General features: G+C 59.5%; 1 protein-coding gene across 4 annotated transcripts; it reads left to right on the top strand.

The window, feature by feature from the left end:
* Positions 1-6,722: 6,722 nt before the first annotated feature.
* KDM8 (lysine demethylase 8) lies at positions 6,723-16,072 on the top strand. Of its 4 annotated transcripts, none has more exons than XM_055135699.1 (7): positions 6,723-6,802; positions 10,526-11,024; positions 11,840-12,006; positions 12,398-12,530; positions 13,416-13,460; positions 14,761-14,910; positions 15,202-16,072. In XM_055135699.1, the coding sequence occupies exons 2-7, from the start codon at positions 10,533-10,535 to the stop codon at positions 15,622-15,624; spliced, it is 1,410 nt and encodes a 469-aa protein (XP_054991674.1). In that variant the 5' UTR covers positions 6,723-6,802; positions 10,526-10,532; the 3' UTR covers positions 15,625-16,072. The 4 variants fall into 4 exon arrangements, 3 of the variants coding, with proteins under 3 accessions (XP_054991674.1, XP_054991676.1, XP_004615982.2); XR_008629786.1 differs by lacking the exon at positions 6,723-6,802 and having other exon boundaries at positions 9,842-11,024; positions 14,761-14,954; positions 15,202-15,294; positions 15,387-15,432; XM_004615925.2 differs by lacking the exon at positions 6,723-6,802 and having other exon boundaries at positions 9,844-11,024; positions 15,202-15,294; positions 15,387-16,072.
* The last annotated feature ends 1,579 nt before the right edge of the window (positions 16,073-17,651 follow it).

Genomic DNA, 17,651 nt, shown 5'->3' with positions numbered 1-17,651 from the left:
CCAGCGTACATTTCCCACCACCAATGTCCCCAGTTTTTCTCCTGCCAAGCACCACCCCACAGCCTGCCTCTATGGAAGCACTTTTTTTCCTCTCTCTGTCTCTCTCTGTCTCTCTCTGTCTCTGTCTGTCTGTCTGTCTCTCTCTCTCTCTCTCTCTCCCTCTCTCTATTTCCCTCCCTGGGCATTATGGTTTGCAATCATCATCATCATCATCATCATCCCTTCGATTGTCGAATTTCTCGAGCAGTCTCAGTAACGTCTCTATTCGTCCAAGCCCTGAGATTTTAGAAGCCTCTCTCTACTCGTCCTTCCCAACGATGCCACATTGGAGGCTCTTTCAGGGTCAGGGGAATAAGACCCAGCTTGTTACTGACTTTGGCATATGAATACACCACGGGGACCATGTGAGGCTCTTCCATGTGGGCAGGAAACTCCCGGTAGTTTGCCAAGTTCTCCCAGGGGGAGAAGTAGGCTGTAAGATATCACGCGCTTGCTTTTTAAATCTCTGGATGCTGGCTGTTGATGGGATTCCACAGCGCCAGGGGTGCAGTCCCTAGGGTGTGACCACCTAGCTACTGGGAACTGGGAAATCTGGGCGGAGGAGACCCAGTCCCGATCCGAGCAGGCTTGGAAGTCTCAGCCCTGGGTCCCACACACCTGGGTTCCTCTGCCGGTACCTTCATGTGTGAGGCTAGCCACAGCCATGCTCAAGGCCCCTCTCCACACATTTGGACAAGCCTCATGCCTCATGGTTTGCAATATAGGTACTAAAAAGCTTCCAACGATGGACCAGTCCTGACTCCTGTTTCTGTAGTCTTTGGGTATTAGCCTCATACTACATATTTTTTATATCCCACAAATAAGTGCGATACGTGTTCTTATTCTATGTCTGTCCCTCTCCTGCTAACTCATTTCACTAAGCATGATACTCTCTATATCCAACCAGTAACAAGCAATTTTCTTTTCTTTTTCTTTTTGGGTCACACCCAGCGATGCACAGGGTTTACCCCTGGCGGTGCTCGGGGGACCATATGGGATATTGGGGATTGAACTCAGGCCAGCCATGGGCAAGGCAAATGCCCCACCTGCTGTACTATAGCTCCAGCCCCAGTAAGCAATTTTCATGACTTCATTTTTCCTGGTGGCTGTGTTGTATTCCATTGTGTAGATGTACCATAGTTTGTTGTTTTTCTAATCCAGTCATCTGTTCTCGAGCACTCAGGTTGTTTCCAGATTCTGGCTACTGTACATAGTGCTGCGATAAACATAGAAGTGCAGATGACTTTTCAGCACTAGGGAGCCATTTTACCTTACTGATCTTATCCTGTCACTAGTTGTTTATCAGTAGCTAACCCCATGCCACACCTAGCAAAGGTTGCCACTCCTAATCTTACTGATCTTATCCTATCAGCATTTGTTTCTTACTAGCTAAAGCCCATGCCACACCCTGCATTTCTATTGGGGGTCCCGGGCGTGCATACTATACCACCTCCTCCCAGCAGGGAGGTATAAATACTGTAACTGCCATAGAATAAATGCCTTTTCTCCCTCCTCCGGGCTCTGCGTCTGTTCATTCGGCTGCGTCCCCTTCCCAGCCCCACGAAGGGTTCTCCCTGCTGAACAGAACAAGACCCCCACAGAGACCCCCCACATCGACTTCCACATCAGCAGTGTGTTTTTGGGTCAGTGTCTTTTAAACCTTCCACACAGAGTCCACCGGACTAAGATCCAGCATGGTCCTGTCTCGTTTCAAGGACTGAGATATGTGGGGTGCACACACCTGCTGGGGAGCAGGAAGTGTTTCTGCTACTGACGGTAACTGCCAAACAGATAACACAATATGATGAAACTTTACCCAGAAACCTTTGCTGAAAGAGGCTTCAAGCCATGATGCTTCAGGGTGCTAAAGAGATGGCACAGGAATGGAGGCATTTTCCATTAATGTAGCAGACCCCAGCACCACGTGTGGTCCCCCAAGCATTGCCAAGAGTGAATCCTAAGCAAGCCACGAGTCAGGTCCCAAACCCTCAGTCCTCTCCAAAAACAGAAAAAGGCCAGGAATGTGACTCAGGGTCTCACATTAAGGCCCTGGGTTCAATCCCTAGAGACATAAAGATAAATAAATGAGTAATACTTAAAAAGATAAATCCAAGGGTTATAATGTGTTGAAAACATTTGGTAGCAAACCAAAAGACTTTCTCCTTGACTCCAACAAAGGTCAGGGAAAGATCTAAGAATGAAATGATTGTCTCACCATGTGACTCAACATTATTGATGGCATTAACTTGGTATCAAGTAAAAATCATCCTTAAGAAAGGCCAAACCTTGAAGAGTCCCTTAGTGACATCATTAAAGCACATTCCATGAGACATCATGGTGGGACGATGACAACACATGGAGAACCATGTCCCCCCGACCCTTCACTTGAGCGGGCCTGGAATGATGGCAGACATGAGCCACCGCTTGAAGGGAAATTGCACGATGGCAGTCAAGCCAGCCCCACTGAGCACGCCCAGCCCTCAGATCTTGGTTTCGTAACGCTTTCTCTAATAAATGGAACCTCAGCTCCTTTCAGAAGTGCCTGCGTCTGGCTAGGGCAGGAAATACATACCACGAGCCTGGAGCAGCTCATTGTTTCAAAAGTTTAGAAAGTTTTCACATGAGCACAAGAGCATGAGCTCATTCGTGCATACACACACACACACACACACACACACACACACACACACACATGCACAGTGACGAGAAAACAGTACAGTTTTGAAGGCTGGGACCTTTTATATTACTGGATTTGAACCCAAAGTTTATCCTAAAAAACTATGAGTCTTTGTTGCTATAAATCAGGGATCACATGCATAACTATGGGGAAGAAGAGGGAGGAATCCCCTCTCCATGCAGAATTCCCAACACCCCATGTAGTTAATCTCCCTCAAGGAAGAGGAGCTTCCCTCTCCCCTCCACAGTGGGGCTGCATGTAATCAGTGACACCCACCCACCACAGCCTGAAGGTGGGGAAAGACCCCCCCTCACAGCTCCCACAACCATACCATGAAGGTGAACTCCACCGTGACCAGCCCTAACCATGAAACGATGTGTTGGGACAGGCACACCACGTCATCTGTGTGGTCTCTGCCCCAAGCCCCTCGCCCTGCCTGCCTGTGAGAAAAATCAGAAAATTCCCAGGGAGTTGGCGGGGTGGGAGGCGGGAGATAGTACTGTGGGTAGGGAACTTGCCTTGCGTGCAACCCACCCAGATTTGGTCCCCAACACTCCATACAGTTCCCTGAACCTGCCAGGAGTGATCCTTGAGTTTAGAGTCAGGAGTAAGCCCTGAGCACAGAAAGGTGTGTTCCAAAACCGAAAGAAAAGAAGGTTCTCAAGAGAAGGGACAGTTACAAAATCTCACCCCAGTACTCCCCAAAGTGGCCCAGGGTCATCAAAACCAAGAAAAGAATGAGAAACTGTTGTGGACAAGGACATAAAGGAGACGTGAAGGTCAAATGCCGAGAGGCATCCGGGATGGAATCCTGGGACAGAAAAAGGACAGGTAAAGTATTACACTAATAGATGGCAATATTGGCGCATTAATTGTAACAAACGGACCACATTAACCTAAATAATAGGGAAAGTGAGGCGAGTAATGCCCTGTATTATCCCGGGAATGTTTCTCTAAATCTATAATCGACTCTCAGTGTCTGTGTTGCAAGCCATAATGCCCAAAAGTAGAGAGAGAGTATGGGGAATATTGTCTGCCATGGAGGCAGGAGAAGGGTGGGAAAGGGGGGTATACCGGGGATATTGGTGGTGGGGAATGTGCACTGGTGGAAGGATGGGTGTCTGATCATTGTGAGATTGTAACCCACACATGAAAGCTTGTAACTATCTTGCAGTCAATAAAATTGTAAAAAATTAAAAAGAAATCCTAACAATTTGTAAACCATGGTACCTAAAGTAAAATAAATTTATGAAAAGAAAAAAATATAAATCTATAGTCAAGCAGGTCGGCTCAGTAGGAGGACACACGCCCTGTTGGCTGATGCCCTGTCTGAATTCTGACACTGCAAAAATAATAGTAACAATAATAAATTTAGTCTGAGGTTTTTACTTAGGGGGAATAACATAGTGTCTTTCTTAGACCATACACTCTAGCCGCCTGTGTTTTTTGTCACAGTCCATCACCCCCCCAAGCCCCATCCTGGGACCACGCACACGAGATAGAACCGGCCCAGGACGGATATATAAATGCCCCAGGAACCCATATATTCCCGCCCCAGCTTGCCCAAGTTGTCCCCATCCTGGGTCAGACAAAGAACAAGGGGAAATGTTTCTCTCATGGACATCATTTCTCCAACACCAAGTACAGGACACACCTTATCTTGTTGAATGAATGAGGTAAGGGTGGGAGGTTCTGTTATCAGGGCAAAGAAATTGAAGAAGACCCTCTAGGTTCCAAGAAAACTCTCCAGAGAACATCACAGCACAGAAGATAGTACTGTTCACCCCGCAGGGGAACAATGCTGTGTCTGTCTCGATCGCGATCCATAGGCCGAGTGGGATCTGGGTGAGAAATCAAAGAAAGATGGCTGGAGAAAGCTCTGTGCAACTGCAGGAGGGGCCAGCCTGGCCGGGAGACCGTGGACTCACCTCAGGTCAGTTTTAGGTAGCTTCCAGAACTTTCTACTGTCTGCCCCCATTGACCTCCCCAGACATCTTAGTAAGCCCCAGGGCAGCCTTTATTAAAATGGAACAAGTACAAAAGCACATTCCTAGTCCACCCCTGTATCACTGTCATTGTCGATTTACTTGAGCGGGCACCAATAACGTCTCTATTCCTCCCAGCCCTGAGATTTTTAGCAACCTCTCCTTGCTCATCTTTCCCAACGATTGGAGGCTGTTTCAGGGTCAGGAGAATGAGAACTATATGTTTTTGGCATATTGAAAATGCCACAGGTAGCTTGCCAAGGCTCTGCCATGTGGGCAGGATACTCTCGGTAGCTTACTGGACTCTCCGAGAGGTATGTAGGTATGTGTATATATAACTCGCTGTGATTTGTTGCTTACTGTCTGAACTCCATCAAATATGGTGTGGTAATTATGGAAAATGGGTGGGAAGTGCTTTATAATGTGTCCGGTGATAATGAGTCCACTCCACAACTACTGAATTCAAACCTCTAGGGCCAGTGTCCAAACACCTATTTCTTCTCGGGGACCCTGGGACATAGACTAGGGAGGTGAACGTGCCGGGTGAATGGGAGGCTTGAACACATGGATTCCGGAGCACTGGAGAGCGAGAGGGAAAGCCTGAAATATGTTGCTCTTCCATCAGTGCACAGCTCCCTTCAAACCCACTTCACAGAGAACTTTAGCCTGGGAGGGGCGGTGAGCATCGGGCTTGTCGGGCTCTATATCAGGGTCTTCTAGCCTCTCCTCCAGTGAAACCCACCCAACAAAACCCCTGGATTTCCCTTCCCATTCCTGTGCAGTCATGTCAGGTTCACGCCCATGTACTGTAGAGACACGCAGGCAGAGAGCACCAGCCCAGGCCACCAGGGGTACTGCAAGAGTGGGATTCTACATCTTTCTGCGGCCGATGTCACTGAAACGGCTCTTCCGGGGCCAAACTAAATGTTTCCATTTTAGAGTTTTTTTTTTTGTGTGTGTGTGTGTGTGCATTTTATTTTATTTTATTTTTGCTTCTTGGGTCACACCCAGAGATGCACAGGGGTCACTCCTGGCTCTGCACTCAGGAATTACCCCTGGCGGTGCTCAGGGGACCATCTGGGATGCTGGGAATCGAACCCTGGCCGACCGCGTGCAAGGCAAACGCCCTACCCGCTGTGCTATCACTCCAGCCCCTTGTGTGCATTTTAAATACATTTGATAATCCGGCCACAAACGTTCCCCCGAACACTTAAGTCACAGGCTCCTGATCAAATGGAACATCAGTCGGCTGTGACAGGTGAAGGTGTGTGTGTTTGTTCAGCGCCTCTGCCACCACTCTGTCCGAGTAGTGACTGATTCCAAGGGTGCCTGGAAAGAGCAAAGGCCGGGAAAGAAAGGGAGAGGCTGGCCATGAAGCCACACCCAGGAGGTGACACCCAGAGGCAAAGACTGTTATTTTTATGAAAACATTTCATCTGTGCCTAGAATACATCTCAATAAGCCAGTTTGGGGGAGGGGGGGAACAACGAACAAGCTGGCAAGACAGCACCTCGCTGTTGTGCTTCAGTTTCATAGTGCCTTGTTGTATTAAGGCTCGCCTCCTTGGGGGCCACGGGGAAGGTGTTTAAATCCCCCCCACACCACCACCACTAGCGGGGCTCACACCGTGCAGCGTCCCAGCAGCAGCGGCAGGAGTTGCTCTCCGTGTTTGCCTGCTGAGTTGCCACACTGATACCCACACCCTTCTGGGTGTTCTTTGGTGCGTGGTGCCCTTTTTGGCATCCACAGGCTATTTGGAGTTCAAACTCGGCATCTGTGACTCTCCTACAGTCCAAGTATTTGGCCACTTGGGGAGCTGCTCTGCAAAAAAAATTTTAAAAAATTTAAAACGGGATGAAATAGATAAAACAGTGCAGGCGAGACTGCTTTGCCGAAAACACCCTCATGCAATGCAGAGCAGACACCCGGAAGTAGGAAGGATGCGGCGAGCTCCCGCCCGCGCGGAGTATCCAGGACTCTGCGCTCCGCTGGGTGGGAGTGATTGACAGGCCCCGCGCGGGCCCGGGACGGGGCAGGCGCCGGGGGGCGGGACTTCCGGCGGCGGGGCGCGCAGGCTGTGGGACATGGCCTAGAGGCTCAGGTAAGTTTGGGCGACTCGGCCGGGCGCGGGCCGGGGGCGGACAGGCCGGGGGGAGGGAGGGGAGCGCGCGAGACAGGGCCTCACGCGGCGCTCGGGAGCCCGGGCGCGGCGGAGCCGGCGTGCGAGGCGAGCCCACGCCGCGCGGGGCCCAACCCGGACGCTGCTCCGGCGCCTCCCCAGACCCCGCGAGACGCGGGAGGCAGCTCTGCGCGTGCGCGCCGGCGCGACTTCCGGCCCGCGCGACAGTGCGCGACAGTGCCGGCTCGCCTCGCTTTCCGGCAGTATCTGTGCGTGCTTCTCCCGGCCGGCGCTTGTGCGGAAAGACGCTGCTTCCTGGGTGGGTGGGTCGGTGGGGTGGGCTGACGGTGCACGTGCGCACCCCGGGGAAGGGTCCCGAACAGTGGGGTGCCTCTACCCCCCAAAAAAATAATGTTTGCTTATAGCTGACCTTGCTCGCTTGCTGCCCGCACGCAGCGCTGTGCAAGGTCACCTGGGGGACTGAGGTCTCTGATAGCTCGGCCTCCGCGACCCTTCCCGTTTCTCTTGGCTTCGCCAGCCCCTTCAGAAAAGACCCTTTGGCAGCTCCCTAGAGATCTTTGGAGGCCAGCCCAGCCAATAGCTGGCCTCACCCCCAGGCCGCCCTCTAAGCTGTTTTTTTGTTTTTGTTTTTGTTTTTTAGCTTTTTGGGTCACACCTGGCGATGCACAGGGGTCACTCCTGGCTCTGCACTCAGGAATCACCCCTGGTGGTGCTCAGAGGACCATATGGGATGCTGGGAATCGAACCCGGGGTTGGCCGCGTGCAAGGCAAACGCCCTACCCGCTGTGCTATCGCTCCAGCCCCTCTAAGCTGTTTTTATATGGTCTAGGTATCAAGGATGCAAGGTCTTCGTTTGCCAGGAATAACCCTGGTGTTCGCCCGGGTTAGTTGTGTGTGTGGCCTGGCAAACGGCAGGGAGCCCGGTATTGAGCTCGCACCGTAGGACAATCACGCTGGCAAATTTGGAGGCCCTAATAATGAAAAAGGATGAACACTGGAGAAAACAGTGCAATGAGAATTCGAAAAGTTTGTTCGTCTTTTAGATGGTACAGTGGATCGAGAGATAGGTGGGGAGATGGTACAGCTTGCCTTGCTCGCAACCCACCGGGGTGCGATTCTGGCTTCCCCATATGGTGCCCTACGCCCTACCGTGATCCCTGAACACAGCCAGGAGCAAGCCCTGAGCGCCACCAGGTGTGGTCCCCAAAAAGGAGCAGAGTGATAGTACAGAGGGGAGGGTGTTTGCCTTGTGTGCCGCCAACGTGGCTTTGGTCCTCGGCACCCCATATGGTCCCCTGAGCACCACGGGGAATAATTCCTGAGTGCAGAGCCAGGAGTAGCCCCTGAGCATCGCCGGGTGTGACCCAAAAGCCAAATAAATAAAAGTTTATTTCTCTTTAAAGTGTTTTTCCTTTTCCCCCTTCTGAGCCACACCCAGCAGTGCCGGGGGCGCTTACACACCCGGCTCTGCACTTAGGTCTCTCCTGGCGGGCCCAGGGGACCGTAGGAGCTCAGCTGCCTGGGGATCCTGTGGCTGCTGACCGGAAGTTCTTGGTTGGGGAAGGGCTGTGTGCCCTGAACTGTCCTCAGTTCTCTGCCCTGTGAGGCTCCCCGCAGGGCCACTTGCTGCCCTGTGTCAAACCCAGAACGGGGCCTGTCGTGCAGGTGGGAGTTGCATCTTAGGCAGCAGGTACAGAAGTGGCATCTTGGCACCTCTGCCAACTCAGACCAACTCTGTCGTTGCGAAACAAGTCATGAGCGCTCCCTGCTGCTGAAACTCAGGACCAAAACTCGGAGGCTGGAAGCAGTACAGATTTGCTACCTGACTGTGTTACAAGCACAGCCCGAATCCAGGGGGCTGTGTTCCCTTCTGAGAGTTGAGGGGTGGGAGGGGGAGTCGATCCATGCCCTTCCTTGCCTGTTCAGGCAGCCTTGCCGCTCGCCCGGGCTCGATGACCTTGGTCCTTCTTCAGGACCAGCACATCTGCATCTTTCTGTCCATTTCTAGAACCCTCTCTCTCTCTCTCTGAATTGAACCAGCACTGGATTCAGTTCCTGGCACCGGAAGAATAAAATAATTTTTGCTTATTGGTTTTTTTTCCCTTTTTGGATGGTCTGGGGGCCCAGACAATCTGCTGGTGATTCTTGGCCACATCGAACTCATTAGTTCACTGTGAGGCTCAAGGATATGGTGATGCAAAGGCCCTGTGGTGCCAAGGGCCTCAGTCACCGTGGCAGTGCTCAGGGGCCACATGGTGGCACGTGGTCTAACCCCTATACCACCTCCTCTGCCCGAAATAAGATTGGTAAATAAGTGGCCTCACACCGTGTGCCCAGGAAGTTGAGCTGGGTGAGCAGGGCTTGTTTTTGTAAAGGATTTACGACAGCGGAGGCCCAGCCATTGGCGTCCATGTTGTATGTGTCAGCTTTCACTCTCCGGCAACTGGCCTGGCATCTGTGACCGTGGCCGTCAAGCTGGAAGTTGCCCCGTCTGCTCCTTCATGGAAAGTTTGTCACCCCTTTTGGCGTGAAGCAGTCTCTACAGTGCAGGGCATGGAGTAAGTTTCGGCGTAACCCCTGGACCATGGTAGCATGAGTTAGTCGGCGACTGAATCCCCCACTGGTGCTCACTCCCAGGACCAGACCAGCCGGCTGCGGGAACAGTGCCAGGCTGAGGCCTGCAGAGGCGCCACAGGGTCCTCTGCAGTGGCGGCCTGGCGCTCTCTGGGTTCTTTCCAGAGAAGGTTTAATTGAGCACCTGCTGCCGCCTTCCTGCTTGGGGGCTCCAGAGAATGCAGAGCTGAGGGTGTGTCCTCGCCCTGCAGGGGGCGCTGGCTAGCACCGGAGACAGGCGAGCACTTGGTGCGGGAGCAGGAAAGGAAGGTCCAGGCTCCCCCACACCCAGCCTCATCCTGGCCCCGGGGAGCGGAGGGGAGCAGAGCGTGGGAGAAGAGGGGGCGCCAGGGCGTCCTGAGCAGGGCGTGTTCCCCTTGGATGTTCGAGGCATGCTCAGCAGCCCCCCTGGGCCTCGAGGATGCAGACGGGCGGCCTGGCCTCACCCGCTCGCTCCTCCTGGAGGGCCCCTCGTGGGTGCTCCCGGGGACCAGCCCAGAGAGCATGGGGCGGGGGGACTGGTGTGTGCAGGCGTCCCTTGAGGGAAATCTGCTTTTCCAGCGCTGGACACCCTCCAGGGTTGAGTGGGGCCCCCGCCCCGTATTCTTTTATTCCAGAAAAAAGAAAAGAAAAGGGAGTTGCTTTTATTTATTTTTGAAAAATCAACAACTCTTTCCGATTTCTCCCTCCCCTCGTGGCCAATAGGTTTGCGGGTCCTTCAGAGGTGGCGCTTGCACACCGGCTCCAGCCTCTGCCGGGCTCTGTGGGGCCGGTGCTGAGCCTCCAGCACATCTTCCGGGCCGCGTGGTGCTTGCCAGGGACCACACCCCTTTCTGCAGTGGTCGTTCTCCCCTGGCCACAGCGCAGCTGGGAGTCACATGCGGTGCAGCGGGCTGCCCGGGGCACGCTTGGCACATGTGGGGGGTCGGGGGGCCGGACTCAGGACCTTACGCCCTGGAGAGCAGGGCAGGTGCTCTCCGCCGCGGCTCTCCCCACCGCGGGTCCGGGTTGCTGCGCGGGAGCGTGGAGTGGGGGTTGGCTGGCCCTGACTTGTTCTCTTTCCCCCCGCAGCGCCCCGATGGCGGGAGCGAGCGCCCCGGAGGCCCCGGCGGGGGGCCCTCTCTGGGAGGCCCTCCGGGCGCTCCTGCCCGACACGCAGGAGGGACTGGCGCTGGACCTGGGCGCGAGCGTGGCGGCCAGCGTGGCGCGGCTGCTGCGGCGGGCGGCCGCGCTCCTCTACGGGGGCCAGGCCCGCGCGTGCCTGCAGGCGGCCGACGCCGTCCTCGACTACTCCTGGGAGCGGCTCAACACGGGGCCCTGGCGGGACGTGGACAAGGACTGGCGCCGCGTGTACGCGCTCGGCTGCCTGCTGAAGGCCGTGTGTCTGTGCCGCGCGCCCGCCGAGCCCGCGGCCGTGGCCGAGGCCCTGAGGGTCTGCGACATGGGCCTGCTGATGGGGGCGGCCATCCTGGGGGACATCCTGCTGCGGGTGGCCGCCGTCCTCCAGGCGCACCTGCCCGCGGGGAAACGGCCCCCGCCGCGCCCCGGCCCCGCGCAGCCCCGCCCCAAGGTATGGGGGGCGCTGCCCCGCCCTCCCTGGCTTCCTCGGGGTGCCCGGCCCGGCGCCCGGCCCCGCCACAGTGGGCTGGGAGCCCTGCGACCCCCGGCCAGGGAGTGAGGCTGCTTCAGGGGTGGCCTCCTGCTTCTGCCAGAGTCGGGTGTGGTGGGAGCCGGGCGGGTGGAGAGAGGGTGCTCCGCGTCGGGTAGGCGTGCCAGGGAGGGCACAGCCCGCTCGGGGAAGGTGGGGCCCTGCTCCAAGATAGTGCAGGCAGGGCCGCCGCCTAGCACGTGCCCCAGGGTGGAGTGTGTCACTTCCCGGGCCTCCCCAGGCTGCCGAGACGGGGCGAGTGTTTGAACGCTGGCCCTGTCTGCCCCTCCGACCTAGTCGGTGTCCCCACGGGCATGTGAGACGCCAAGAGCAGGCCCCAAGAGGCCTCACACAGAAGCGTCAGCCAGCACCCAGCACCCAGCATAGATCACTCACCGGCTGCTCGGGCCTGTTTCCCCCCTCCGTTATATGGCAGTGAAGGGTCCAACCCAGGAGGATCAGAGCGCAGAGTAGGGCCATGGGGTGTGGGCCGTGGCTCGTGGTGGCTCTGGCTGCACCCACAGTAAACGGGCCAGGGAGAAGCCAGCAGAGTGAGGGTCTGGGACAGGGAACAGCCCAGGCAGACGCCGGGAGGAGCAGCCGCATGTCCCCGCTCCGGTCCAGAGACAGAAGCGCTGACCCCTTGGGCCCCCCGAGTGTCTCAGGGGCGGGGGGCATGGCTCCAGGCCCAGCGGGGCTGCTCTGGGTGCCACCTGGTTTCTTCTCGTCCCAACCAGAAGGCCAGGAGCGCCCCGGTGCCCCTCCCAGAGCCAGAGCTGGGAAGCGCCGTGCCCCGAGTCCGCTGCCCGTCCCTGCAGTATTTCGGGGAGCACTTCCTGCTCCCCGGGAGGCCCGTGATCTTGGAAGGCGTGACTGACCACTGGCCGTGCATGAGGAAGTGGAGGTGGGCGACTCCCCCTCCCCCTGCTCCCCAGCCACGCCTGGCTCACGGCTGCCTGTGACGTTCCCGGGGTCAGGGACAGACCGTGTGTGTGTGTGTGTGTGTGTGTGTGTGTGTGTGTGTGTGTGTGCGTGCGTGTGTGTGTGTGTGTGTGTGTGTGTGCGCGTGTGCGCGTGTGTGTGTGTGTCTGCCGTGGCTCCCTCCCCGTGGTTCCCTCGGGCCCCACCGCAGATTTGGGGTGGGCGGCACGGAGCAGGAGCTGTGGGCTGAAGCGGGGGCTTCCCACGCAGAGCTTCGTGGCCCGGGGCGGGGGTGTGGACATAGACACCCCGTTGGGCCACACCCACAGACCAGGGGCCGAGCTGCCGTGGCGACGAGACCTTTCCTTCCCCAGCCTGGAGTACATCCAGGCGACGGCCGGCTGTCGCACCGTGCCCGTGGAGGTGGGGTCCAGGTACACCGATGAGGACTGGGCCCAGCGACTCATGACGGTCGACGAGTTCATCAGCACGCACATCACTGGGGAGGTATGGGCTGGGGCGCAGTCTCCGCTGGGGCCTTGGGGCGGTACTCCGAGCCTTCACGCTGCCGCTTGTGGCCCGGGGCTAATGGGGGGCGGCGGGGCCAGTGCGGTGGGGTGGTCGGGTGAGCGAGAGTGTGCGGGCAGCTGCTGTGGGAGGGAGAAGCGCCCGTTCCCAGCCTGTGTGCTCGGGGCCTGGGCTGGGGCAGCTCAGCGTCTGCCGAGAGGGGCAGGTGAGGCGTGACGGGAGGGCGCCTCCTGATTCACCCCCAGCTCTAGCCAGCAGACTCCCCAACCCCCACCCGGGTGCTCCGGAAGCTCCCGCCTCCCTCGGCCCAGGCTGCCCCGTCCCCGAGACACTGGCTTCCCCTGGCCGTGTTAGAGCCAGAAGGGCTGACAGGTGGCGAGGGGGCACTCAGGGTCCGGCCCCCGAGTATCTGCTGGACTCCTGCCCGCCAAAGCTGCGGTCAGCGGGGGCCAGTGGGCGCCCCCACTCACTACCCCACTTGGGCCCAGGCCCGGGCAGGGGCCATAAGAGCTCAGCGTGCAGGAGCCCCACGGTCCCCGGGTTCTGCTCTCAGACACAAATGGAAGGCTGTTTGGGGACACTCCCAGAAAGCTGCTGGCCACCCCAGTGCCCAGTGGGGAGTGGAGCTCGAGGGTCCCCCCCGCAGGCCAGTCTCGACGTGTCAGCAGGGGAGAGGGAAAAGGCAAAGGCGGAGCCAGGGCTCGAGTCTGATCCTGCTTCTGTTACACCGCGCGTGATGCGTGTGGCCGGACCCGGCCTGGCAGGACAGAGGGGCGTGAAGGGTCCTAGGGTGTGGCTGCGTTGCTCCCCAGGCCACCCCGTGACTGATCCACTCCTCTCCCCGGCCCCTCTCCTGCGCACCAGCCCAGGGACATCGGCTACCTGGCCCAGCACCAGCTCTTCGACCAGGTAAGCCTGAGCCGCCACTCAGCATCCAGCACTTGGGAGTGCAGACCGCCCCATCTGCAGGGGTGGGCCGGGAGGATCCCTGAGGATTGGGGGTGGCAGAGCACTTCTGCCTGCCTCCCTTGGCTGAGAGCAGAGCCAGAGTGTCAGGGCAGGGCTCCCAACAGAACATTCCAGAACATTCCAGCCTTTCCAACGGGAACACACACAGCAGCTCCCACCGGAGGGACCGGGACAGGGCCGGGGGGCTGCAGAGGGGCCTTCAGAGTGCCCGGGGGAGGAGCTGGCTCCGAGGGCCTCCTGACAGTGCCCAGAGTCTGTCCAGCCGTGGTGGCCGGCTGTGAGCTGCAGCAGGGCAGGCCTGGGGCAGGGATACCGGGGCCCCCCTCCACTAGACAGACGCTCCGTTACAGGCAGCGGTTATGAGGGCGGGACAACCCCCGCGATGGCAGTATTGGCGGGAGGGGGGGTTCCAGCCGAGCCCCGAGGGGCTCACAGCTGGGTCGGGGCCGTGAGTGCCTGTGCCCTGGGCTGCCCCGTGAATGGGGGGGGGCATTCACCCTGCACCCCCCCACACACCTGGCCCTTCTCTCGGCTAATTTGATCAGAAATGAGGGTTTATGTGGATTTCCCTGTGGATGGGCTGACCCCACCCCTTAGCATCTCGTTTCTTCTCTCTCGCACGATCTGGCCCTCGTCCTTTGGTTTTCCGTATCGCTTATGAGTTAGGGCCTAGAATCTTCCTCATATTTGGAACAAACTGTAACAGCCCTAGTTTCTCACAGGTCAAGGAGGCGTCTTTTATGTCTTCCTAGAGATGACCTTATTAGGAGGGAGGCTGGGCCATGCCCAGATGTGCTCGGGGTGAGCTCCTGGCAGTGCTCAGGGACCCTAGGCGGTGCCACGGAAAGGCCCGGGGCAGGCCCCGTGCAGCCCGTCCTCACGCCCCTGCTGCCAGTAAGTCACATGACAGTAGTTGGGGTTCTTTGCCACTGGTAGCCGGCGGACAGCTCCCGGGAATTGGTCCATGCCCCATCCCCTTTCTGATTTTCTTTATCTTGACCTTTAAAATACTCTCGGGGAAATGACAAGCCACGCCCAGAGCAGTGCGCCAGGTTCTCTGGGGCTGCTGCCACATGGTTCCCAGGGGCTGCGCCCACCATGCTCAGGGGCCCCGGGAACGAATGCACCCCGCCCTCCGTGCTGCCCCGGCCCAAGTTGCATCCGGTGCCAGGACAGATGTGTGTGGGGAGGGGGGTGAGCCGGGCCTGGCCTTGGTCACCGCGCCCCTGTGACCCCACAGATCCCGGAGCTGAGGCAGGACATCGGCATCCCTGACTACTGCTGCCTGGGCGACGGGGACGAGGAGCACATCACCATCAACGCCTGGTTCGGGCCCCCCGGCACCGTGTCCCCGCTCCACCAGGACCCCCAGCAGAACTTTCTGGCCCAGGTCGGGGCCACCACCAACGCAGGGACTGGCCACCGACCCCCAGGGTCAGAACCAGAGATGAACCTCTGAGGCCTGGGGGGGTGGGGTAGGGGGGGAGCCAGACTGCCTGGCGTGGGCCCTTCCTTCCCCCTCCCTGAGCCTCAGTGTCCTCAGCTGTAAAATGGGCAGAAGGAAGTAAGCGATTCCTGATGTCCTTAAGGAGGGAGGTTTGTGTGCGAGCACACACACCTGTGTGGGGGTGGGCTGGGCCAGGGTGGGGGCAGCGGGGCTGACCCTGGGGCTCCCTTCCAGGTGATGGGCAGGAAGTACATCCGGCTGTACTCCCCACGGGAGTCGGAAGCCTTGTACCCCCACGAGACGCACCTCCTCCACAACACGAGCCAGGTGGGCACTGCTGGGCGGCCCGGGGTGGCCCCGCCTCCCGCCCTGCCCATCCCGGACCGCGGGCCGAGCTGGGCTGTGTCTGCCTCCCTCAGGTGGACGTGGAGAACCCCGACCTGGAGAGGTTCCCCCGTTTCGCCGAGATCCCGTTCCTGTCCTGCGTGCTGGGCCCGGGCGACATGCTCTTCATCCCCGTGCGGTACTGGCACTACGTGCGCGCCCTCGACCTCAGCTTCTCCGTCAGCTTCTGGTGGTCCTAGCAGGAGGCGCGTGCCAGCAGACTGCGCTTCTGGAACGTTCCGGTCACCCCCGACCCAAGGGCTCCTGGGCTGAGCTCCGTCACGCGATGCACCTGGCCGCACGTGCCTGCTGCTGGCGGGTCGGGCACTGGGGTGCCCGAGAGCTACCTGCTGCCCCCAGCCGCCGCCGGCCTGCTCTGTCGCCAGGTGGCTGCCCAGTCTCGGCCTGCCTGTCCCACTGTCCCCGGGGGAGACTCCCGTGCACGCCCACGATTCTCACGCCGGCCCACCAGGAGCCCCGGGGGCCGCTCAGAGACCACTGCCCAGACGCGTCCTCACCCGTCGGCATGGACCATCCCATGGTGTTTTGGCCCTGCGGTCTCCCACTGTGATGCATCCACCGGGCCCGGGAGGCCAGGGCCCTGGGTGGGAGAAGCGCCTGAGTGTGACGGCATTTGTTGTTTCTGCCAAGTCAGGTGTAACCAGCTTCCAACAGCCGCAAACTTCAAAAGTGAATAAAGCTGAAGACAGCAGCATCTGGACACACGACTGCGGGGGTCGGGGGAGGGAAAGCCCCTGGTGGGCAGGTGGGCGCGTACAGAACCTTCAGGGCGGCTGCCTGCAGCTCAGCCAGGCTCCGGGGACAGCGTCTGGGCCGCTTCCGCCTGGGCCCTGCTGGAGGTGGGCCAGGAGCAGGCAGGCAGTGGCTGGCAGAGGGCAACATCTGTCTAGACTCAGGCCTGCCACGCGGGTGCGCGCTCGCTGGGCTGTGTAGGTCAGCTCCACAGCAGGGGTCGTGCGGGGGTACTGGGGGGGGGGCAGCTCAGGGCGCGCAGGAACCCGGGGGGTAGACCCGGCTCACAGCCTCTCTGCTGGTCTGGCTGGGTTATCCCCCACCCACAGGTCACTGCACCGAGTTCTACTGCGGGGTGTGGATGCACAGCTGGCCCTCAGGGTGTCCCTGCCCCGAGGGTCTGACGGCCGGCTGACCCAGCCTACGGGAGCGGATGGACAGTGAGGCGAGGCAGTGCAGGGACGAGAGCTGAGCGGGACACAGGGACCCCTGGGAGCAGAGTGGGAAGATAGGGCTGGCCAGGCCAGTGTCCGCACAGCCCCGGGGCCGCCTCAGCACAGGCGTGGCAGGGCTGCCTGCAGGGGCGAGGCTGCGATTCCGTCCTCGCTGGTGGCAGTGCAGGCGCCGATGCCAGAGTTCTGGGGACTGACCGCAGGTGGGCGGGGCCCCCAGGAGCCCCCCCCCCCCCCCCCCCCCGTGATGTGCCGAAGTCACACCCGGCTCCTGCTGGCTCGCCTGGGGCCTGCAGGGAGCTGCGGCCCGAGGGAGAGGATGGGGGGGGGGTGTCTCTCCTAGGCTGCCGTGCCCGCCCCTCTCCAGAGACCCCTCTGCCAGCACTGAGGGTGGGGGCTTTGGCCAGGGGCTCTGTGCTCCCCACTGGGGAGGCCCCCATGGGCCTCTGCTCACCTCCGGACTGCACACAGCGCCTCCACCGGGGAGGCCTCACTTCAAGCCATCAGCTGGTCATGGTCTGGGGCCTGCTCGGTGCCAGGGTGGGCGTGAGACATGTCCCTCCCCTCGGGTGCAGGGCCCAGGGAGACCACCGTGCAGGCCGGAACCTGAGACCCGTCAAGACACCAGCGCAGGAATAGAGAAAGGGGCGCCGGGCTGGAGCAGCAGCACAGCCTGGCCTGGGCCGGTCAGTTTCCTGTCACGAGTAGGAGGGTCCTGACAGACCAGGGAGGGGGGACACAGGTGTGTGGACAAGGGCGGGGAGGGGGCCTGGGAGCTGCAGGTGGTGTCGCTGCCCGAGCTAGAAGCAGGGGCCGGGGGGCTGGGGAGGGAGCCCGGGGGCAGGGCAGGACAGGGGGCAGGGACCTTGGGCCGCCACCAGTGGGCAGCTGAGGCCCCGGGGAGCCAGCTGGGGTGCAGGCGGGTCAGGGAGGTATGAGTGGGGGGGCAGGTGGGTCGGGGAGGTGTGAGTGGGGGGGCAGGCAGGTCGGGGGAGGGGGACTGTCGGGCGGGCTGCCGGTCACCCGGGGGCACACCCAGGCCCACGGCGCGCCAGGCCGGACGAGCGGTGTTGGAGGGAGGTTCCGGGACCGGGC

The sequence above is a fragment of the Sorex araneus genome, chromosome 4 (assembly GCF_027595985.1).
Source record: "Sorex araneus isolate mSorAra2 chromosome 4, mSorAra2.pri, whole genome shotgun sequence".
Classification (NCBI taxonomy): Eukaryota; Metazoa; Chordata; class Mammalia; order Eulipotyphla; family Soricidae; genus Sorex; species Sorex araneus.
Note: the sequence above shows the minus strand (reverse complement) of the source record. Positions and strands in the feature narration are given on the sequence as shown.